The 24646-nt window shown below is 42.4% G+C and overlaps 1 protein-coding gene across 2 annotated transcripts; it reads right to left on the bottom strand.

The window, feature by feature from the left end:
- Positions 1–19: 19 nt before the first annotated feature.
- Positions 20–14123, bottom strand: CDCA7 (cell division cycle associated 7). Of its 2 annotated transcripts, XM_004032806.5 has the most exons (10): positions 13948–14118; positions 10090–10215; positions 9436–9672; positions 5463–5699; positions 5030–5107; positions 3937–4131; positions 3331–3471; positions 2489–2638; positions 1634–1770; positions 20–1290 (listed from the first exon to the last, which is right to left on the bottom strand). In XM_004032806.5, the coding sequence occupies exons 1-10, from the start codon at positions 13966–13968 to the stop codon at positions 1260–1262; spliced, it is 1353 nt and encodes a 450-aa protein (XP_004032854.4). In that variant the 5' UTR covers positions 13969–14118; the 3' UTR covers positions 20–1259. The 2 variants fall into 2 exon arrangements, with proteins under 2 accessions (XP_004032854.4, XP_004032853.4); XM_004032805.5 differs by lacking the exon at positions 9436–9672 and having other exon boundaries at positions 13948–14123.
- Between the last annotated feature and the right edge of the window lie 10523 nt (positions 14124–24646).

Here is a 24646-nt window from a genome sequence, read left to right as displayed (position 1 = left end):
TTATTTTTAAAAAAGCAGACAAGTTAGAACAAACATTTTATTATTAAAATAAACTTTTGTATAAAAGCATTACAGATCAAAAGCTGTATTTACACTTATCGATTCAAGGTCCAATTATGCATCAAACATTGAATGGCACAGCAATGGTTTACATATGCAAGTAAATTGGACATAAAAACACTTAGATTCCACCTCTACCAAATACCTTGATTAATGCAAAGAGGAGGGGGAATACTGACACAGGAAACCTGCCCAGAAACTAGACTGGCAGAGATGTCAGGTTAACAAACTGCTAAAAGTTACATCTCCAAAAAGGCACTTATCATTGTTATAAAAGTGCTTAAAATCTAAACTTGAACCTTGTGCCTGGTTTATAAATTTAAAAAAAACTGCAAAGAACCACAGACTAGTTTTTAATATCAAGTTTCCATACAAAATTGTCCAAGAATTTATTTGCAATATCTTACATGTGAACTGAAATAAACTTTGCAAACTACAATTATACTAAAGTTTTATACTGAAAATTCAAATCAGCTTACTCATAATCTCCAGATAGCTCTTCCATCATTATTTTAAGTATTACATTGCCCACCAACCTTTGAATTATGATTGTGTAAGCTGGACGCACCACTTACCCTTCGGGCAGAAGAAATTAGGAGAAATTAAGTCTCAACTGTGACAACAACTTGTAACATAAGCGCAATACATGGGATTGAGAGACATCAATCTGCAATAATTACCTAATTTTTCCACATGGTTTTAAGACTTTTGTGCCTTGATTCTATTAAAAATTTCAACTAGTATGAATGCTAAATCATACTCGTTTTTGTGTAAACAAGTTAGAAGGCTCTTCTCTGAAATTCAATAGATCTAGTTAGTTAATACTATTATTGTGTTTCCAAGTGCTTAGGTTTTATGAGGGCTATTTCAACACCAAGTAAATAAAATATGCTTTCATAAAACTGTAATTTAAAAGAAATTCAGAAACTAAGCGGTTGGAGAGGAGCATTGGAAATAGAGGGGGATGCTATGAGATGGGGGTTGGGAGCAGAGAAGAAACTTCAGGAGGGCAAAGTGTAACTAGCAATATACCTTCTGTGATGCTCCAGAAACACATGTCTGCTAAGATTAACTTGATTGGAGTTTCTTATGAAACAGGCTGATCATCAAGATTTTTAACTCAGGTTTCAGTGAAAAAATTGGAAACTTTTACAAGAAAGATTTGAGAAGTAGAAGGCAGGCAGCAAATTTTCCAGATATTATGCTTGCATTTCAAATTCCTGTTTCAGGCTGTGAAAAACAAAAGGAAATGTGTCAGGACATAGTTTTCAAGCAAAGAATTCTCTTTTGAAAGCCTAATTCATTTTTAAAACCATTTTTATTGAGTTATAACATCACTATGGTCAAGTGTACGCATCTTCAAGTGTATTACGTGACTTTTTCATACACACCCACCCACCCGGGTTACCACCACCTAAGTGAAGACAGAAAATGTTCCCATCCCTTCCAGTGTGCCCCGTTCCAGTCAGTCTCCACCCCGAGTAACCACTCTTCTGACATCTATCATCTTTTCATTAAGACATAAATGAATATAAAATTCAGATGTGGAAGAGAAAAAAAAAACACCCACTACCTTTTCAAGTAGGCATGCACATTCCCAAAGCCATGATATTTGGCTAAATACACAAGGACCCCAGTCGCACACCGTCCATCTCGCTGCCGGCAGAAACTGCAGTTGCAGATTCCTCGACAAGGCGGGCAATGCCAGTTCTGAAGGAGGATTGTCAAACGGCACAATTAAGTTAAACCTTACCTCCCCCATCAACTTATCTACATTACATTTAACCCCTTCTTTATGGTTAAAAATTTATATGATTAATATGCATTAGTCATGCCTAATGTTTCCTAATGCCTAATGCTTCCTTCCAGGAGTGGAAGTTACAAGCAGCTACCAGGGATAAATGGAGCAGCAACTTCCCAGGGACAGTTCAGACCCGAGTATCGTAGAAGCGGCTCATGCCTATGCAGCACCATCCCTCTGAATTCATTTGTGTTCTGAATTAAGAGCACCCTGGGCCGGGCGTGGTGGCTCACACCTGTAACCCCAGCACTTCAGGAGGCCAAGGCGGGTGGATCACGAGGTCAAGAGATCTTGTACCACCACACCATCCTGGCCAACGTGGTGAAACCCCGTCTCTACTAAAAATACAAAAATTAGCTAGGTGTGGTGGCGCGTGCCTGTAGTCCCAGCTACTTGGGAGGCTGAGGCAGGAGAATCGCTTGAACCCAGGAGGAGGAGGTTGCAGTGAGCTGAGATCGCGCCACTGCACTGCAGCCTGGCGACAGAATGAGACTCCATCTTAAAAAAAAAGAAGAGCACCCCATAACAGAAAGGGCTCCACCCCTTCACCAATGCCTTTTTTCTGGCCTCATCACAGTTTGTGGCTGACCTTCAAGCCCACAGGACCAACCCCTGGCAGGCACCTACCGGATCCAGCAGAGCATCCCTGACCTCTTCACCGTAACGGTTTCGAAGGCAGGGGCCACAGAACTGGCCTCGAACGCCCCAGCAGTCTGGGTTTCTGCAGTTTGTTTTGGTATCAATAGTCTTCTGACGGCATTGATGACAAGTAGAGCCCTACAAATAAGCCATTAAGAAAAAAAACAAAAAAAAACACTGTTTTTCAACAGAGGAAATGGCATATTTACAGAATGTCCCTCTTTGTAGTATAGGCTTACATTTTGTCTATGAATCTCTGCATACACATGTATATGCCAGGGTATGAAAAATAACTCAACCAGGTGCAGTGGCTCACACCTGTAACCCCAGCATTCTGGGAGACTGAGGAGAGTGGATGGCTTGAGCCAAGGAGTTTAAGACCAGCCTGGGCAATATGGCAAAACCCCATCTCCACTAAAAATATAAAAATTAGCCTGGTGTGGTAAAACCACTTTCCCTTTAAGAAAAGGTCTTATTAAAAAAAATAACCTACCCAAATCCACTTTTATCTTTGGTGTACCACCACACTCCAGCACCTAGCTATGTATACACACATAATAGATATGCAATAAATATATGTTGAATGAATTGATTTCTAAATTAGGAGAAAAGATTTGCCATGACTACAGACCTACTAAGCAGATAATTCCACTGTGAAAGAGGGCTAAATCCCAGGGATACTGTAAAACTTTTCCTTCCTTGTGTAAAAAAAACATATAGGTACACATTTCACATGCTAGGCCCTTTAGAACCTGGGCAACACTTAGGGACAGAAGCTCTCTTCCTCTCACAGATGTTTACATTCTCAGGTGTAATTTAGAGGCTCTCACCAGTGAACGGTTATATATCTTCTCTCGAGAATTGCTGCAGACGTTCTCCAACTCTTCCTCTGTAATTTCTTCCACTGGGCGAATTATATGCGGAAGGGTCACGGATGATCTGGAGCGACGGCTTCTGGGCAGGTCATCTTCCTGCATTACAAGGAATACAAAACACAGAACTTCAAAACTGAAAAACTGAAAGAGATTCAAAACTGAAAAAACAGAGATTCAAATATGAAACACAGAGATTCAAAACTGGCTCTCCCCAGCTTTGAATCTCAGATACTTGACTTGTAATTTCTTCACACAAACTTCAACCTGGAAATCTCTCCTAGAGCTTATGGTAGGGGAACAAGCCATACACTTACTGTAGCCATAACTGGACATTTTGGAAACGATGCCTACAATTAAGAAGAGATGAAGAAAACCCAATTCTCGCCTGCTAATAAAATTACCAAGTAAGCTTATGTGACGTTTACAATTCTGAATGGTTAGAGGAAAACATTTACTATGGATCGCCTGGTGTTAAGGATGTGTGTGTACCTGTGCTGTGTATGATGCCAGGCCTACCGAAGATGAGAATCAGAAGAGCAAGTACCAACGCAGAGAACTCACATTCATGTAGCCATCCATGGTCTTCCTCTTTCTCACCAACATGTACTTATCCTCTTCCTCCTCCTCCTCCACGGGTAGAGCGTCAAGGGACCTGAGGATCCGGGACCTTGACCTGGTAAGAGGACGAGCTCTCCGTTCAGGGTTTCTCCTGGAAGCAACACCCGGGAATGTACGCCTTCGCGGTCTCCTTGATTGCTAAACAAAGCACGCATAAGGGAATCCATTTATTCCATAATAAAGAGAAGTAGTACTTTGGGGAATTCATAGCTTCTCCTTAAGGATGTTTTAAGTAAAGAGAGCTCTATTTTTTCTTTTTCTTTGTCCTTTGCATAATGCATGGCAAAATGAGCCTAAAACCTATACGGCCATCTTAATTTTGCTTTTGTAATACCAAGCCCAATTTCTTTCAACTTGAGAGATGAGCTATTTATTCTTTTACTTAATGAAGATGTAAGAAATGATCTTCTGTTCTAAAAAAAAAATTTTCTCTGATGTCTCTTGACCCTGTAGAAACACATTCAGTTTCTACACTGCAAAACAGAGGGATATCTGTATGGTTTCCCTCTTTCCATCTTTCCTTTCCTCAGGGAAAGGCAGGAAAAAGAAATCTTTTCTATCACAGCAGACACACCAAATCTCCCTGAGTTGTACCAGCTTAATTCCTCAGAATGCAATTGTGTATGATACCAAGCTACAACTTGATAAGAAATTGTGATTTTCTTCTTTTATTTTCATTCTCCAATTTTAAAAACATCTATTGCACATCTACCATGTAGGAGGAATGTGCTCACACTGGAGAACAGAAAAAAGTTTTCAATCTTCATTACCTGCCCATGAGGGGCTTAGTCTAGCTGGGAAGGAAAGAAAGAACCAATCAAAAGGAGTTTAGTGCCACAGGAGCACAGCAAGGAGAGACCAAACTGCCCAGGATTCAAGGAGGATCATCCAGAGATCTGTCAGGGGGTTTCCTCTAGGTCCCCTTCGTTTGTCTAGAAGGCCACACAAATAAAGAAATTAGATTTTTAAATACAACACAGATCGACCTTAGGTGTGCCCAAAACACTACTGTATATAAACAAGAACTGGTACTTACTGAGTCGGAGCCCGGGAGGGGATGTCTTCCACGGAACGAGCCAGGGAAGCTTTCTAATTCAGACATGAGTTTTGCAAGCTAAAAAGGGAGGAAATTAAACTGATATCATTGGCTTAGAATAACTGTCAAAAATGAGCAACTAACTTCTGGAAAATACTCAAGTACATCTCATGGTTTTATATTTGATAGTAAGCTGACACATTCAAAGTTTCTGATTTCCCCTATACACTTAACCAGGCCTTTAACAGATTTTAAAAAAGTAGTTCAGGGAAAGAAACACATTTTAAGGCACACATTGAAGACTTCACAGGTAAACAAAAATAACTTTTTATTCACGTAACAGAAAAAAATAACTTTTGCGTGATGGAACAGATTTAAGTAATGAGTCGCTTAGAGAGGAAAAATTAATTCTAACACAAAGTCAGACACCTACCATTGCTTTGTTTTGCTTTATATTTAAAGCCCTTTTCTCCAAAAAATTCATTCCACTTTCATCTTCTGAATCGGAGTTGGAATCAGTCACAGAATTCTCTGAGGGCTGGGGGGACTCTGCTTTTTTGTTGGTTGCTCGCCTGGTACTTCGCGCTGGAAACTTCATCGCCACCCTGAGAGGTCCAGAGTGCCTGCACTGGCTGCGGGTCCTACAGCCTTCCCGAACTGACTGCAGCCTCTAATCACAACAATTGAGTCATTAGGACTTGATCAGCAGACAAGCTGCATCAGTATAACTACAAAGTCCCTTTTCAATGAGACACTTGTATGAAATGAATTTTAACTGAACACTGATACCTCTGGGTAACAAAATCAGGAACCACAAAGAGTACAACAATCAACAGAGTGCAGTTTAATTCCATGTAGCCTATCCGGACCACACTGTTATAAGCTATTTTCATAGTCCCTAGGCCTGTGGTTCTGAGCCTTTTTTTAAAATGTTAAAATTCCTACCACCTGCTTTTCATTTCTTTAGAAACAGATCTTTATGTATTTTAAAAGAATTCTGACAAGAACAAATGTGTTCTCCTGGCTGGGTGCAGTGGCTCATGTCTGTAATCCCAGCACTTTGGGAGGCTGAGGCGGGTGAATCACTTGAGCCTAGGAGTTCGAGACCAGCCTGGGCAACACGGTGAAACCCCGTCTCTGCAAAAAAAAAAAAAATACAAAAATTAGCTGGGCATGGTGGCGCACGCCTGTGGTCCCAGCTACTTGGAAGGCTGAGGTGGGTGGATGGCTTGAGCCCAGGTGGCAGAGGCTCAGTGAGCCGTGTTCGTGCCACTGTATGCCAGGGCTGGGTTACAGAGCCAGACCCTGTCTTGAAAAAAAAAAAAAAGGGAAAAAAATGTGTTCCCCTATAAATATGGCTTCAATGTTTATGGCAATATTAAATTATATTAACAGATCTCAATTCTCTACTTTAAAAAATATATAATAAAATATACATGAGATTTATCATTTTAACCATTTCTAAGTATATAAGTCAATGGCATTAAATACATGCACATTGTTGTGCAGCCATCACCACCATCCATCTCCAGAATGTTTTCATCTTCTCCAATTAAAACTCCATCCATACCCATTAAACAGTAATTCCTCATTCCCTCTTTCCCTCCGCCCCTGGCAACCATCATCCTATTTTCTGTCTATACATTTGACTTCTCTAGGTACTTCTCTAATCTACTTTTAGAAGTTCAAAATGAAAATATTTCCAGATTCCAAAAGTAATATAGGTTTTCATCATTAAAAATTTATCCAAATTAGCCATAGGGTAATGTAAATCAAAATCACAATGACAGGCTGGGTGTGGTAGCTCATGCCTATAATCCCAGCACTTTGGAAGGCCGGGGCAGGTGGATCACCTGACGTCAGGAGTTTGACACCAGTCTGGCCAACATGGTGAAATCCCATCTCTACTAAAAATACAAAAATTAACCAGGCACAGTGGCACACGCCTGTAATCCCAGCTACTTGGGAGGCTGAGGCAAGAGAATCGCTTGAACCCAGGAAGCAGAGGTTGCAGTGAGCAGAGATCACTGAGATCACACCACTGCACTCCAGCCTGGGCTACAGAGCAAGACTCCGTCTCCAAAAAATAAAAATAAAAATAAACACAAAACATAGTGAGACACCACTTCATAGTAGAGCTAAAAAGCAAAAGAAGGCTGGGTATGGTGGCTCACATCTGTAATCCCAGCTCTTTGGGAGGCTGAGATGGGCAGATCACCTGAGGTCAGGAGTTCGAGACCAGTCTGGCCAAGATGGCAAAACCCCGTCTCTACTAAAAATATAAAAAATTAGCCAGGTGTGGTGGCACATGCCTGTAGTCCCAGCTACTCGGATGCTGAGACACAAGAATCGCTTGAACCCAGGAGGCGGAGGTTGTGGTGAGCCAAAATTATGCCACTGTACTCCAGCCTGGGTGACAGAGTGAGATTCTGTCTCAAAAAAAAAAAAAAGCAAAAGGAAAATAAAAAAAAGTATTAGCAAAAATTTGGAGAAACTGTAACCCTCACACACTGCTGTTAGGAATGTAAACTGGTGTAGCCACTCTGTCTATTTCTCAAAAGGTTAAACAGTTACTACATGACCCACAATTCTACTCCTATGTATATACCTAAGAGTATACATCTACACAAAAACTTGTACATGAATGTTCACAGTAGCATTATTCATAATAGCCAAAAAAGTGCAAACAACCCACTTATCCATCAACTGATGAATGGGTAAATCAAATGTGGTTGATTCACACAACAGAATATTCTGCAATAAAATGAAGAACTAACACATGCCACAACATAAATAAACCTTGAGATCATTATCCTAAGTGAAAGAAGCCAGTCACAAAAGACCACATATCATGATTCAATTTTTATGAAATATCCACAACGGGCTAATCTATGACGACAGAAAGCAGACTGATGGTTGCCAGGAGCTGGGGATGTTGGGAAAGAATAGGGAGTGACTGTTAATGGGTACAGAGTAATTTTTTGGGGTCATAAAGGTATTCCAAAATTGACTATGGTAATGGTTGCAGGTTAAAAAAAAAAAGAGAGAAGAAAAAAATCACCCATAAATCCCAGAATTTCACCCATAAAGACTCAGTTTTAACATTAAAATATTTATCAAGGCCAGCAAGGTGGCTCTTGGCTGTAATCCCAGCACTTTTGGAGGCCGAGACGGGAGGATTGCTTGGGCCTAGGAGTTCGAGACCAGCCTGAGCAACAAAGTAAGCCCACATCTCTATAAAAAATTTTTAAAAGTTCCCAGGCATGATGGTACACGCCTGTAGTCTCAGCTACTGGGTAGGCTGAGGGAGAATCGCTTAAGCCCAGGAGGTGGAGGCTGCAGTGAGCCATGATCACACCAGTGCACTCCAGCCTGGTTGACAGTGCAAGACCCTGTCTCAAAAAAGTCTTACATGCCCACAAACAGCTTTTCGTACTTTTAGTGTCCATGGATTGAGAGAGTACAAAACAACAAAAACCTTTCATGAGTTCCTAACAATTATAATGAATTGGCATTTTATTAATCATGACAGTATCTTCAAAGAACTGAAACACTGCCCAGAAATTATTCAGGCTATTGACAATGTTTGTGTCACATCCAGATCTGCAGACTGGTCCCCCTGCAACAAACTCCAGTAAGCACTGATTTGGACCAAAACACTCCTTGGCCAGGCACTGCCACTTGTATCAATGTTACTCAAACCATGATCCTCAGGCAATGGATCCATGTCAGACCAGTGAGTTGAAGAGCATGCACTTGATTATCAGTGAATGCACTGCTTCCTTTGTCAAGAAAGTCTTTGGAACAGGAAAATGTGTGCAGAATTAAACAGTATGCTCAGAAGAGTGGGACCGAGGCACAGCACAACAGTGGCAGCAGCAGTTAAAGGAAGGTAGCGTGCATAGGAAAAGCCAACCAAGGAGCAAAAGTAGCAGCAGGAAGGGCCCTCAATGTCATTATCTGCAATGGAGCTCCTGCACATAAGTTATCACAGCTTTTCAAGATGCAGCCACAGATCTACTATGAGACCAACATTTATCAAAGGTCTGCTCTATGACAGGCACTAGGCTGGGCACTTGAACTTAAATGCAAATGTAGATAATATTAAGAACTAGTGTGCTTCCTGATTAGGCTGGATTTTTGTGGTAACGAAAATCTGGAGATTGGCCAATTTTATTTTACCAGTTTCCAAATTTTCAGAGCCTACAAAATGTTCATGATTTGTAAGTCTGACTACATTAGTAAACACTGCTTTAAGACATGAAGAAAATACTAAAAATTTTTAAAAGGTCAACAAAGTCTGCTGGCATGACTAAAATCAAAATCATAAGAAAAAATTTTTTAAAAATATGTCATGCCTCTAAATGTATCTTACTTCTTGAAACTGGTGAAATTCTCAGACTCACCATTCCATCTTGTATCTCACTCTCTGAGAAACCGCAAAATGATTCATCGTCAGAGTCGGCATGAAAAATACCGGCCAGTTTGTTAGTGACATCTGGCCTTGGTTTCTGTAAAAATCCACAATGGTCTAATACATCTTGCACCTCACTTTCTGAAAAGCCGCAGAAAGATTCATTATCAGAGTCCTCATAAAAAACATTTGCCAGTTCTTCACTGATATCTGACCTGAATTTAGGTTTCTGCAAAATAAATAAATAAATGTGGTTGTGCATTTTTTTTCTTTTTCAAGAACCAATTTTCCATAAACCGTGCAGAGAGCAAATCACATTTACAAGTGCACTACAAGAGAACAGCTTTTGTTACAAAGAAAAATGGTTCAGAGGTTTACAAATGATTTCTGAGTTGTTATGGCAAATCATCATGCATGTTAGGTTAGGCGACATTTCAAAAGGATAGAATAAGTAGCTAATCTACCTCCAACAATTACTACCTAGAACCACAGCAAAAAGTGAAATGAAATTATAGTGCATACTGTATTTTCATAACGGCTGTATAGAAATGTAGGCAAAAAGCAAGCAGTTTTAATCACGCACAAAGCATCTGGGGCATTTTGAGCACTGCAGACTCAATTCTGTTTATTCTCAGGCAGCACTTACCGTGTTTGCAAAATTATCAGAAGCAAAGCTGTCACAACTGTCATCAGAGGATGACGACGTTTCCATGGAAATCAACTTCACATATCTGAATTTCTTTAAGTTCTTCTTTACTCTGAGATCTTTCTGCTGCAAATGGAAATAGCAATCCTATTAAGCCTGATGCTTACTTTATTTAACTAAAGACATCATTTTTTTTTAGTTTAGTAGGTTCAAACAGCACAGAGTAGACATGTCCATTTATCATACCCTACATAGAAAAGGAAGTTTGTTAACTGCTACAAAAAAATTTTTTCTTTCTTTTTTTTGTAAGAAGCAGAATCTCGCTCTGTCTTCCAGGCTAAAGTGCAGTGCTGAGATCATAGCTTACTACAACCTGGAACTCCTGAGCTCAAGCAAGCCTCCTGCCTCAGCCTCCTGAGTAGACAGGACTACATGCATGTGCCACCATGCCCAGCTAACTTATTTAATTTTTTTTAGAGATGGCGTCTTGCTATGTTGCCCAGGTTGGTCTCAAACTCCTGGGCTCAAGCGATCCTCCCACTGGAGCCTCCCAAAGGGCTTGGATTACAGGCATTAGCTACTGTATCTGGACCCAAAAATCTTTAAAACCAGGTCAAATTCTTTTTTTTTTTTTTTTGAGACAGAGTCTCGCTGTGTCGCCCAGGCTGGAGTGCAGTGGCGCGATCTCGGCTCACTGCAAGCTCCGCCTCATGGATTCACGCCATTCTCCTGCCTCAGCCTCCAGAGTAGCTGGGACTACAGGTGCCCGCCACCACGCCCGGTTAATTTTTTGTATTTTTAGTAGAGACGGGGTTTCACCATGTTAGCCAGAATGGTCTCGATCTCCTGACCTCGTGACCCGCCTGCCTCGGCCTCCCAAAGTGCTGGGATTACAGGCGTGAGCCACCGCGCCCGGCCAAAACCAGGTCAAATTCTAAGAAGGGATCCCTTTGCAGGAAAATTGTAAAGACATTTATCAATTTATTCAAACATCTGTAGAGCTACCTCTCAACCCACCTTTATGAGCCCCTAATCTTTAGCTCTTAGCATTATACTGAGCCCCACAGGAGATTTTAATGCTAAACTCCTAAAATCCAACCTGTTTTTTAAAAAAAATTTAACTGTACTTCTAAAAGGAAATTTCCAAAGTACAAAAGGGGAGAAAGATTTTTCTCCCTCAGCCAAAATCAAGCTAATGAGGTATTTTTATGTAAGCTTTGGGCTATGTACTGTGATGCTAATTTCACAAACTACAAAAACTGGGCAGGACCTCTACTTCAAGATGGCAGGCTTCCAAGCAGGCCCCTTTCCAATCAAGAGGGCTATCGTGATTTCCACAGAAGTCCTTACAAAGCAAATACATCAAACGCTTCAACAAATGGTACAAGGAGCCAAGTTAAAGATCAAATAGCACTCCAAATGCAGGTGGGATACCGGATTCCATTTTAGCACTCTATTACTTGAAGCTGTCATTCAGTTCTTGTTGCTGTCCCTTTGCTATACAAGACTTAAGTTTTTAAAAGTCCTTTTATAAAGTGTAAATTACTTATATAGAAATGCTTCATTCATTCATAAATACTGATCAGCCTGGCACTGCTCTCAGAAAATGCAATTGGCATCTCTCTTGTGTAAAAAAAGGATAGTGGTTTGTCATTTCTTAATATTTAACGAGATTTCTTAAGTGTTGCATTAGGTCCTGTGTTTTTATTCCTTAAATGGGGCCATGGAATAGCAGAAGTGATTCCTTATACTGAAAACTTTGAAAGGGCAAGCTCTGGTATAGATTCTACAAAATATGCTAAGATGTAAGATGTCAGGTGACCAGAACATTCTTGCCCTCCTTCTTTGCCTAACATTATGCATTTCAGTCTCTTGCAGATAAAGTTATTTTCATGATGATGGCACTCCTAACATCCCTATACCCCTAAGTAAACTCCGTTCAATCATCTTAGGAAGTTTTTGTCTTTTGCCCTCTTAACAAGGCAGGACAATGTGTAAAAGGTAGAGCTACTAAATATAAAGGTTAGGTGTATGTGTAGGGGGTTGGCTCACACCTGTAATCTCAGCACTTTGGGAAGCCAAGGTGGGAGGATCACTTGAGCCCACGAGTTCGAGACCAGCGTGGGGAACATGGTGAAACCCCGTCTCTACTAAAAACACAAAAATCAGCCGGATGTGGCGGTGCGTACATGTAATTCCAGTTACTTGGGAGGCTGAGGTGGGAAGACTGCTTGAGCCCGGTAGGCTGCAGTGAGCCGTGACTGTGCCACTGCACTCCAGCCTGGGACACAATGAATGTTGGGAGCTGAAAAGGATCTCAGATCCCATTTTCCAGATGAGGATATTCAAGGCCCCAGGAAGGTGTAATAATAGACTGCAAGATCACAGGGGCAGGAAGGAGAACTCAAGTCTGCCATCTTCGTAAGCAGCAGTGTTCATCGCATTACTGCAGGAATTACCACCCTTTACTCATCAATCTACCTGCAGTCAGAGGCCCCAGACAGCCTCAAAGGCGGCATTCTATTAGAAGCTGTCCGAGAAATACATGCTGAGCTTTAACAAGTCAGCACAAGCCAAGAGTTATTTACCAGGCAAACGTATCTTTGGAGGAAAAGCCACAAAAAAGCAGCAAGGCAAACAGTCAAGACGGAGATGAACTTCTTTGGCAGGTAAGTAATAACTAATACCATTTATAGCAGGCGTTTTTCGTGCCAGGCACTATGTTAAGTACACTTTCACGTCAGGTTTAATTCTTTGCAACAAAGGTGCTATCGTTATTCTCACTTAGCCAATGAGGAAACTGAGGCTCAGGAAGGCGAAATGGATTACTCAAGTCCCGTGGTGGCTCAGATTTGAACCCAGGCATGTCAGGTTCCAAGACCAGCTACACATGGTTTTCTTCATCCGGAAAGCCAATGCCCAGCTCCACCGGGGCGGCGACTCAGCTCTGAAACCACGCCCCATCGCACCCACCCCCGCGAACCTGTCCTCCCCAGCGTGGGTCCCTAACCCCTGATATTTATTTTAAACATGCCATTGTCTTCCGTTTCACCCAACCCCCACTCTCCTACCCTCTCCAGGAGCCCGACCCTACGTTCTGGCTTCCGTTAGAGCAAAAAGTAACGTTCCACTCAGAGCAACGTCCTGCAGCTAAGAGTAAGGCTGGGGGGTTGGGGGTTGGGGTGGAGGAAGTAGGAAACGAGCAAATGGTCGGCGAACGGTTTGGCCCACCAAGCCTTTTAAATGCACTTAACCACCGCCCGGGACTACGGTCGCTTCACACTGCGTGCGCAACCCAAGTTCTAGGAGACCGGTTCGCAAGACCTTAAACCTCAAACTAGCTGGCCCTCAGCGGTTAGAAGCGGACGCGTCTCTTGCCGGGCGGGGTGCGCGCCCAAGGGCCACCCACTGAGCGCGGGTATAGACGCGGCGAGCCACGCACTGGCTCCGAGTTGTGTGCGCGAAAGGGCTGGGCCGCTGCGGGACAACCTCCCAGGGGGCAGGCAGGCTGGCTCTGCCTGGCAGAGACAATCGGGACCGGCCAGCGCTCCCGGCCGCTGTCCGGCCTTTGGCGGACGCACGTGCCTAGGGCTTTCCAGCGCTGCTAGCCATCCTGCAAACGACTCAAGTCTCCACGCCGCCCGCACTTCGGGTGCGCACGCCACGCAGGAACGTCCCCATGGCCCTCAGTTATCCCAGGTGCACAAAATCAGGGGCTTGCCCAAGCGGGCAATGCCTAGGCAGGCCACCAGTTGATAAGGCAGAGCTAGGCTGCGGAGTTGGAGAGGGTCGGCCCGCGCCCGCCTGCGTCCAGCACCCACCGCGCCCGCCCCTCGGGTTCGCCCGCCCAGCCCTCACCGGCACGCGGCGAGCGTCCATGCTGGTGGCGGGTACCCAGATCGGCGCTTGGAGCGGGGAGAGCGGAGCAGCCGCGCGGTCAGCGGTCCCACAGCAGGAGGAGCAGCAGCAGCGCGGCCGGCAGGCTGGGCGCGCCGACCCGGGCCCGGAGGGGCGGGGCTCGGGCTGTCTTTCCCGCGTCGGGACACAGGTCCTGCAAGCTGTGGTAACGGCCAGACATGGCGCAAGACTAGATGGCCCCCTGGAAAAAACACGACCCCCCTATATATTCTGACCTCAAAGGATAGCTTTGGGCACTCCTAAAATCCGCTTTGAGAAAGGGGCGCTTTAGGGGCTACGGGGACCACTCTCCTTGTGCAGCTGCGCGGTCCTGAGCGAGTGGCGCGAAAATGGTTCGTATTGCCCCGGGGTTAGCTGGCTGATTTGCATGAATTTTCGTGGTGGCGGAGGAAAAGTGGAGTCTGGGGGGTAAAGGAGAGCAGCGTGAGGGTGGCGCGGGTCGCGCACCATGGCGTTTAGCACTTTCATTGCTGCGTGCGGTTTACAAGATTTAAAAAATCATAGAATCCAGCACGAACTCCACCCTTCATAATCCAGTTCACCGCCCCTGGATGTAGCACCTCTTATCTGGGAACCACACCATTATCTGAAGCAATAAAATGAGTTAAATCCTGATCTTTCTTTCCCAAAAGCACAGGAAGCCGACTTGTTTTACATTAGACTTGTGGTTTTCAAAGTAGAAGAAAAGCCGCAGCAGCTTGATGAAGACGTCTATAGTATAGTTAACCTCTAACGATTGTTGGGGATTGAAACTAAAGATTGGACAATTGTGGCTTGATGATCTTCTCTGTCTTCAGAATTGAGAACTACCCTGAGTCGGTGCGAACGAGAAAACTTTTCATTGCCCTTTTAACCAAACTTGGCATTACAACGAAAAAATGAAATAAAGCGAGGCTTTTTGTGTGCGTGAAGAGCAAAAAACTTGCTTCTAGAAGAAAAAGTAAATTTAGTTTCTTTAGAAGACACTAATTATACTCTTAACATTTAAAACAAGCGCTTGAAATGAAAACATTCGCATTTCCCCCTCATTTCAAAACTTTTCTCTGGGGAATAATTAATTCCTTTGCAGTAAGAGAGTGCATGGACATACTGTGTTCCTGTCTTGGTGTACTGAATACAAAAACTGTGAGCAAGTAAACAATGCCCGAGGACAATGGATTGGAAGGAGTCTTCCAGCCTTTCTTAAATATACCTACCCAGTAATCACTCTGCCACTGTGCAAGGGACAAAGAGCTCAAGGTCTAGAAGGTGAGTGCCAGGAGGAGAGGCTATCGGTGGGTGGTGAAATTACGGAATTACAGGGCCCTCAGTAAGTATTTGTTGAATGAATAAACATTTGGGAATATAATTTTGTGCCACTAAAGCTAAATATATGAAAATTCGGAATTACTAGATCCATGAAGCAGGGGAAGATTAAGTCACTTTGCCTGTGAAAGGTTCTGATAGGGAAACTTTTAGTCTTCCTGGGAGCACAAGAAAATAATTTGGTGTATGTGTTTTTTAAGGATAAGATCTCTGGTCTATTCGTCTTTTTAGTAATCAGGAAAATGCAAATTAAAACAAGTGTCACTGGAAAGGGGTCCCGATCTAGACCCCAAGAGAGGGTTCTTGGATCTTGCACAAGAAAGAATTCAGGGCAAGTCCGTAAAGTGAAAAAGCAAGTTTATTAAGAAAGTAAAGGAATAAAAGAATGGCTACACCATAGACAGAGCAGCCCGAGGGCTGCTGGTTGCCCATTTTTATGGTTATTTCTTGATTGTATGCTAAACAAGGGGTGGATTATTCATGCCTCCCCTTTTTAGGCCATATAGGGTAGCTTCCTGATGTTGCCATGGCATTTGTAAACTGTCATGGCGCTGGTGGGAGTGTAGCAGTGAAGACAACCAGAGGTCACTCTCCTGACCATCTTGGTTTTGGCTGCCTTCTTTACTGCAGCCTGTTTTATCAGCAAGGTCTTTATGACCTGTGTCGTGTGCTGACCTCCTACCTCTTCCTGTAACATAGAATGCCTTAACCTCCTGGGAATGCAGCCCAGCAGGTCTCAAGGCTTATTTTGCCCAGCTCCTATTCAAGATGGAGTTGCTCTAGTTCAAATGCCTCTGACACAGGAGATACAATTTCACTCAGACTGGCAAAATTTAAAGCGCCTGATAAGACCAGATATTGTTAAGAATATGAGAAACTCCCACAATGATGTTAGTAGTGTAAATTTTTAACTTTGCAGAGCAATTTGGGAATAGAGGCGTACCTCATTTTATTGCACTATGCTTCAAATTAAAGGTTTGTGGCAACCCTAAGTATAGCAAGCCTATCAGTGCCATTTTTCCAAAAGCGCAAGCTCATTTAGTGCCTCTGTGTAACGTTTTGGTAATTCTTGCAATATTTCACCTTTTTCATTATTTTTATATCCATAATGGTGATCTGCAATCAGTAATCTTTGCTATTACTGTTGTAATAATTTTGGAGAGTCACAAATTGTACCCATATAAGATGGCAGACTTCATCAATAAATGTTGTATGTGTTCTGATTGCTCCACTGACCAACCATCCTGTCTCTCTATCCTCATGCCCCCCTATTCACTGAGATAGAACAATATTGAAATTAGGCCAGTTAATAACTCCACAATGGTCTCTAAGTATTGAAATAAAAAGAAGAGTCACATATCTCTCACTTTAAATCAAAAGCTAGAAATGATTACACTTAGTGAGGAAGGCATGTTGAAAGCCGAGATAAGAAGAAAGCTAGACGTCTTGTGCCAAACAGCCAAGTTGTGAATGCAAAGGAAAATTCCTGAAGGAAATTAAAAGTGCTACTCCAAAGAACACACGAACGATAAGAAAGCAAAACAGCCTTATTGCTGATATGGAGAAAATTTAAGTGGTCTGGAGAGAAGATCAAACTAGCCACAACATTCCCTTAAGCTAAAACCTAATCTACAGTAAAGCCCTAACTCTCTTCAAACTCTGTGAAGGCTGAGAGAGATGAGGAAACTGCAGAAGAAAAGTTGAAAGCTAGCAGAGGTCAATTCACAAAGTTTAAGATTCACAAGGTTTAAGAGAAAAAGCCATCTCTATTACATGAAAGTACAAGGTGAAGTAGCAAATTATTCAGAAGACCTAGCTAAGATAATTGATGAAGGTGGCTACACTAAACAAAAGATATTCAAAGTAAACAAAACAGCTTTCTGTTGGAAGAAGATGCCATCCAGGACTTTTATAGCTAGAGAGAAGTCAATGTCTGGCTTTAAAGCTTCAAAGGACAGGCTGACTCTCTTGTTAGGGATGAATGCAGCTGGTAACCTTAAATTGAAGCCATTGATCATTTACCATTCCACATTCTTAATTCCTTAAGAATTATGCAACACCTATTCTGCCTGTGTTCTATAAACAGAACAACAAAGCCTGAATGAGAGCACATCTGTTTACAGCGTAGTTTGCTGAATATTTTAAGCCCACTCTTGAGACCTGCTCGGAAGAAAAGATTCTTCTCAAAATATTACTGCTCATTGACAGTGCCCCTATTCACCCAAGAGCTCTAATGGAGATTGATGAATGTTTTCATGCCTGGTAACACAGCATCCATTCTGCAGTCCGTGGACCAGGGAGTAATTTTGACTTTAAAGTCTTATTATTTAAGAAATACATTTCATGGCTGGGCACGGTGGCTCATGCCTGTAATCCCAACACTTTGGGAGGCTGAGATGGGCAGATCATGAGGTCAGGAGATGGAGCAAGTAAATAATGCCTGAGAACATGGGCATCCTGGCTAATATGGTGAAACCTTGTCTCCACTAAAAATACAAAAAATTATCAGGGTGTGGTGGCGGGCGCCTGTAGTCCCAGCTACTCGGGAGGCTGAGGCAGGAGAATGGCGTGAACCCAGAAGGCAGAGCTCACAGCAAGCCGAGATCGCACCACTGCACTGCAGCCTGGGCAACAGAGCAAGACTCCGTCTCAAAAAAAAAAAAAAGAAATACATTTCATAAGTCTATAGCTGCCATAGATAGTGATTCCTCTGATGGATCTGAACAGAGTCCATTGAAAACCTTCTGAAAAGGATTCATCATTCTACATACTATTAAGAAATTTGTGATTCCAGGAGTTTACATTCTAGTAGGAGAGCAGAAGTAAACAACAACAAAAAAATAGTTTCAGGTGTGCTAACTTCCGTGAAGAAAAATAAAAGCAAGGTGAAAGCTAAAGACAGGACAAGGGGAGAGAAAATGAAAGAGGTACAAATTTAAATAAGAGAAACAGAAAAGGCTTCTCTGAGAAGGTGACACCTGAGGAGGAACATGAACAAAGTCAGGAAGGAAGCTACAGGAAGAAGAGGAAAGTGCTGGTTTCAGGCACAGTACACAGCTGGCCCAAAGGCTGTAAGGCAGTGCGCAGCAAGGCACACTACAGAAAGCCAGGCAAAGAGGGAGACAGCCCAGATCATGTGGGACCTTCTTGGCCATGGGAAGAACTTTGGATTTATTCCAGATATGATGGGAAGTCATTGAAGGATTCTGAGAAAAAGAAAGACCCAATCCGACCCCATGAACTGTGTGGGTCGTAAACTGAAGGAGAGCCAAGAGTGAAAGCTGGGAGACCTATGGGCTCCCAGAGAAGAAAATGATGGCTTGGACTGGGATAGTTGTGGGGTCAGATGAAGTCAGATTTAAGATATATGATTATTATAAAAGTTAGAGCTAACTGGACTTGAGGGATGGATGGTTCATTCATATTAGCATTATGTATCATAGTAAAATACTGCAGTCAACATGCCCCTCAGAAGGGAAATGGATACATGAACAGTGGTGTATTTGTACAATGGAATCTGAACAGTAGTTCAAATTAATGGCATAGCTTACTGGCATCATTGTAGAGAAATCTTAACAGTGTTCAATGAAAAAGCAAATAGTAAAAGTGTCTGTAAAGTGTACCCTTTATGCAAATTTTAGAAACACAAAACATACCTAAGTTGGGAGAGTATAAAAACCTAGACAAGCAGAATAGCACAGAAGTTAACTTAAGGTGGAAAAAATGGAGGAAAGAGGCAAGGGTGGGTCCTTTGATTCTATTATTAATGCTTTCTTCTTTTCTTTCTCTTTTTTTTTTTTTTTAAAAAAGGCTGGGTCTTGCTATGTTGCCCAGGCTGGAGTGCAGTGGTGTGATCATAGCACATTACAGCCTCCAACTCCTGGCCTCAAGTGATCCTCCCACTTCAGCCTCCCACATAGCTGGGACTATGGGTGTACACAACTGCACCCAGCTATCATTAATGCTGTTAAATTAAGTTTAGCCTAAAGCCGCCTCCTTACATATTTTAAGTTCAGCCTAAAGGCTTCTCCATACACAATGAACTGTAACCCAACTGGGTGTATAAACAGACTAACTTACTCTTGTACCAACCACCATGTTTTGGCCAGTCATGGGTGACCAACTGTTCAAGCCGTGTTCAAATAAGGCAAACCCTGAGCTGTAACCAATCCAGCTGTTTGTGTAATTCACTTCTGTTTTCTGTACCTCACTTTTTCTGTCCATAAATCTTTTTCCACCATGCAGCTGCTCTGGAGCCTCTCTGAACCTACTCTGGTTCAGGGGATCCCCAATTTGCAAACATTCTTTGCTCCATTAAACTGCTAAATTTAATTTGTCTAAGGTCAGTGCTTTAACAGTGCTTTCTTGAAAAATAAAAACCATGGGAAGCAAATATGGCAAATTGTTAAATGTGACAAATGCCAGTGATTAGTACGTGGGTGTCTTTTACGTGTTTACTTTCTGTGCTGTTTTTTTTTTCTTTTTTTTTTTTTAATCTGAAACATTTAATAATTTTAAAATGTTTAAGTTTTGGAGAGTTTGTTCTGCCAATCAATATCAATATATTTATTGTGTTAAATATACAGTTCCTTTACAGGGTCCTATAAATAGGAATGCAAGTTTGTCATGCAATTTTAGATGCCTCATAAAGGTTTTAAGTCACTGTATTAATCACACACTGGTAAATATTTTCATTTTAAATGAAAGACACAAAATGAATAAGCATGGAAAATCAGTGTCCAGGGAAAGATGATGGCACAGGCCACAGCAAAAGGTAAAAGGAAATGACATTTTATAAGTACATACTTAACACAGACACTACTTGATACGAGGGCTGTTAATAAAACAGGTACTCAGTAAATACTTATTATATTTATAAGTATTATTTGTATAATTTAATTTAATTATTTTTTAAGTTCCAGGGTAAATGTGCAGGATGTGATGTGCAGGTTTGTTACATAGGAAAATCTATGCCATGGGTGGTTTGCTGCACCTAGCAACCCATCACCTAAGTATTAAGTCCTGCATGCATTAGCTATTTTTCCAACGAAAGTGGTTGTAGGTGGAATTTTATTTTATTTTTACATTTTTTCTTTTTTGAGACAGGGTCTCACTCTCACTCAGGCTGGAGTGCAGTGCTCATGCCATGGCTCACTGCAGCCTCAACTTCCTGGGCTCCAGCAATCCACCTACATCAGCCTCCCAAATAGCTGGAGCCACAGATGTAGGCCACCACATCTGGCTAATTTTTCTATTTTTTGTAGAGATGGGGGTTTCGTCATGTTGCTCAGACTGGTCTCGAACTCCTGGGCTCAAGCAATCCGCCTGCCCTGGCCCCTCAAAGTGCTGGGATTACAAGCATGAGCCACCATCCCCAGCCCTGGAATTTTAAATCTTCAAAATATTCTAAAATATCAATCTCTTGTTAAAGAGCTTTGAATTCCCTGGGCTACTACAAACCTTAAGAATTCTGTGTTTCTCCGTACCTTTTATTCACCTTGCACAAAGAATTCCATTTCCTATTATTAAGTTTGAAACTTGACTGTGAGGTTCAGAGCACTTACATAATGAGGTAAGTTAAACTTCAACTCAGAATGATTGGTTTTCGGACAAAGAATGCAACCGCTAATAGCATGTATCATTTTTAGATGAGATTTAGAAACAATGCTAATGTTTCATGTGCTGCTCTCAGTCCCATGCACCCATCTCTCAGGCGGTATAACATGAACCCAAGTGCCCCTGTAAACCAGAGACCTTCAATAGACCAGATACCCCTGGAGACAAAGGGCTGGAGCAATTTCACTGTGTTTGTGGATATAGACAGTTTGCAGTCTGTCAGGTCACAAATCTCTGTTTTACATAACCCCTAATTACAGATTTACCTCTCCAGTGCCTGCTTTCAGGATGCATAAAGGCAATATAGCTAAAAGGCCTAACGTTAGGCTTCAATTGTCAAAAGCTGCTCTGTTGGAGGGCCCAGCCCATTATCACCCTGGCTGTTTGGTTCACAAATGCTGGCTCTCCAAGCCATATTGGTATGTTTGTTTTTCATTGTATGCCAACACTGTTTTAAGTAGATCAGTTTGCTGACATCTGACACCTGATTAGAAAAAGGAATATGGAAAAATGAGTGCAAATCTGACCATTTTTTGGCAAGAAGAAATATTTGTTTTTCCATGGATGAACATTGTCTATTGTGAAATATATTAACTGCTAGTGTTAAAACATCATTAAACACTTTGCACAAGGGAAAGTCAAGCTTTGATTACTGAATCAGTCAGTTCCAACACTATGGAAGCTGAATTACAGCCAAAACCTAACTCAGCTTACTTCTTACCATCCACAGTTTCCCTGTCACTTGTTCACCTTTCCATAATTTCTTTTTTCCATTTGGCAAAGTTTTTGTCTGTTTTTATGTAAGAATTTTTCATTGTTTTTAATTTGATCATTTTTTTCTCTGGAAACACCCATAAAAGGTGTTAAATGTCTCTGTTCATCACATAGGCAACTTATTCTAAATTGTCCTAGTTGTGAATTATATAAATCATTTGTGTCTTCTTCAGATCTGTTCCTTTCAAGCAACTCTTTGGAAAGAGAATTGCTGCAGAGAGAAGAACTTTATTAACTAAAAGGAGACTTAGGGCTCATTTGTAGGTGGTTTAATTTCTGAAGTAAACCAGTGCAAGATATTGGTAGGGGGTCCCGGGGAAGAGGCTAATCTGCACATTGTCCTATCAACCTAGAATTCAAAATTGGTCCCCCAGCAGGCCTCAAAAGTTAAACATAGGGCCAGGCCCAGTGGCTCACGCCTGTAATCCCAACACTTTGGGAGGCTGAGGTGGGTGGATCGCCTGAGGTCAAGAGTTCCAGACCAGCCTGGCCAACATGGTGAAACCCCATCTCTACTAAAAATACAAAAAATTAGCTGGGCGTGGTGGCAGGCATCTGTAATCCCAGCTACTCAGGAGGCTGAGGCAAGAGAACCACTTAAACCCAGAAGGCAGAGGTTGCAATGAGCTGAGATAGCACCACTACACTCCAAGTCCAACCTTGGAGACAGAGCGAGACCCTGTCTAAAAAAAATAAAATAAAATAATAAAATAAAATTTTGATCCTTTGAACGTGGATAAAACTTAAAAATACTATGCTGAGTGAAATAAGCCAAGCGCAAAAGGATAAATATTGCCTTATTTCACTCATATGAGGTACTTGGAATAGGCAAATTCATAGAAACAGGCCAGGCACGGTGGCTCACGCCTGTAATCCTGGCACTCAGCCTGGGAGGCTGAGGTGGGTGGATTACTCGAGGTCAGTTGCCGCGAAGAAGAACCAGCACTGAGACAAAGGATTTCTAAGCAAGGCAAATTTACTTTGGCAGAAGGGTGCTGCCTGCGTCCGTCACGATCACAAGAGCACACAGAACAAAGTAGAGTAGGGATTTTTATTCCTAATGCAGATTCTACCTCTGTGTCTTTCCCCCATTGGCTGGGGTTGGACCGCACAGTCTAAACTAGTCCTGATTGGCGAAATATTCAAACTTTCTTAGATAAGGTAGGCGTGTAATAGAGGAGAGAGGGAGAGGAGGAAGCAGTCACTTCTGGGGGACTAAAAAGCTAACCTATTCCCACATAAGGAAAGGAAGGTGGACTGGGGCTTATCATATCTAGGCATATTTAGACAGGTTAATGCCCAGCAAAAGCCAGGGGTGGGGAGGGGGTACTTGGAATTTAGAGAATAAAGAATGGGGGAACTTGGCAAACTGTTTGAAGAGGAACCTAGCTGTATCTAACATCAGGAGTTTGAGACCAGCCTGGCCAACATGGTGAAACTCTGTCTCTACTAAAAATATGAAAAAATTAGCTGGGCATGGTGGTGCATGCCTATAGTTCCAGCTACTCCAGAGGCTGAGGCATGAGAACTGCTTGAACCCAGGAAGTGGAGATTGTAGTGAGCTGAGATCACACCACTGCACTCCAGCCCGGGCAACAGAGCAAGACTGTCTAAAAAAAAAAAAAAAAAAGTCATGGAAACAGAAAGTAGAATACCTGTGACCTGGGACTGGGTGGAAAGTGAATGGGAAATTATTGCTTAATGGATACAAAGTTTCTGTTTGAGATGTTGAAAAAGTTCTGGAAATGGTGGTATGTTTGCACAGCACTGAATATACTTAATGTCACTGAATTGTACACTTTAATTTAATTTTTTTTTCTCAAGACAGAGTCTTGCTCTCTTGCCCAGGCTGGAGTGCAGTGGCGCAATCTCAGCTCACTGCAACCTCCACCTCCCAGGTTCAAGCAATTCTCCCGCTTCAGCCTCCCAAGTAGCTGGGATTACAGGTGCGCACCACCACACCTGACTAATTTTTGTATTTTTAATAGAGACAGGGTTTCACCATGTTGGTCAGGCTAGTCTCAAACTCCTGACCTGATCCACCCACCGCGGCCTCCCAAAGTGCTGGGATTACAGGCGTGAGCCACCATGCCTGGTCTGAATTGTATACTTTAGAATGGTTAACATCTACTATGTACCCATAAAAATTAAAAAATTAAAAAGTAAAAAGAAGTGTTTAATAAGAATGGTTAAAATGGTAAGTTGTATGTTCTGTGAGGGGTTTTTTTTGTTTTTTGTGTTTTGGGGTTTTTTTTGAGATGGAGTCTCACTCTGTTGCTCAGGCTGGAATGCAGTGGTGGGATCTCTGCTCACTGCAACCTCCGCCTCCTGGGTTCAAGCGATTCTCCTGCCTCAACCTCCCGAGTAGCTGGGATTACAGGCTCGCATAACCACACCCTGCTAATTTTTGCTTTTTCAGTGGAGACGGGTTTCACTGCATTGGCCAGGCTTGTCTCAAACTCCTAACCTCAAGTGATCCACCCACCTCAGCCTCCAAAAGTGCTGGGATTACAGGCGTGAGCCACCATGCCCAGTCTGTTCTGTTTTGTATGTTTTATCACATTTTTTTTTTAAATAAAAGCCTACCAGAAATCTTGATTCCATGAGGTTTCTTTTTTTTTCTTTTTTTTTTCTTTTTCTTTTTCTTTTTCTTTTTTTTTTTTTTTTTTGAGACGGAGTTTTGCTCTTGTTGCCCAGGCTGGAGTGCAGTGGTGCAATCTCGGCTCTCTGCAACCTCTGCCTCCCAGGTTCAAGCGATTCTCCTGCCTCAGCCTTCCAAGTAGCTGGGATTACAGGCACCTGCCACCATGCCCAGCTAATTTTTTTGTATTTTTAGTAGAGACGGGGTTTCATCATGTTGGCCAGGCTTGTCTTGAACTCCTGACCTCAGGTGATCCACCCGTCTCAGCGTCCCAAAGTGCTAGAATTACAGGTGTGAGCCACC

This window comes from Gorilla gorilla, chromosome 11, assembly GCF_029281585.2.
Source record: "Gorilla gorilla gorilla isolate KB3781 chromosome 11, NHGRI_mGorGor1-v2.1_pri, whole genome shotgun sequence".
Lineage (NCBI taxonomy): Eukaryota > Metazoa > Chordata > Mammalia > Primates > Hominidae > Gorilla > Gorilla gorilla.
The sequence above is the reverse complement of the archived record's forward strand: the minus strand, read 5'-3'. Positions and strand labels throughout refer to the sequence as shown.

Excerpts from the sequence above, each read along its gene's own strand:
- CDCA7 (XM_004032806.5), bottom strand. The coding sequence starts at position 13,968 with ATGGACGCTCGCCGCGTGCCG. Across the intron at positions 3,472-3,936 it reads CCATGGATGGCTACATGAAT|GAAGATGACCTGCCCAGAAG; the intron begins GTGAGTTCTCTG and ends CTTGTAATGCAG. Across the intron at positions 1,771-2,488 it reads GGGATGCTCTGCTGGATCCG|AACTGGCATTGCCCGCCTTG; the intron begins GTAGGTGCCTGC and ends ATCCTCCTTCAG.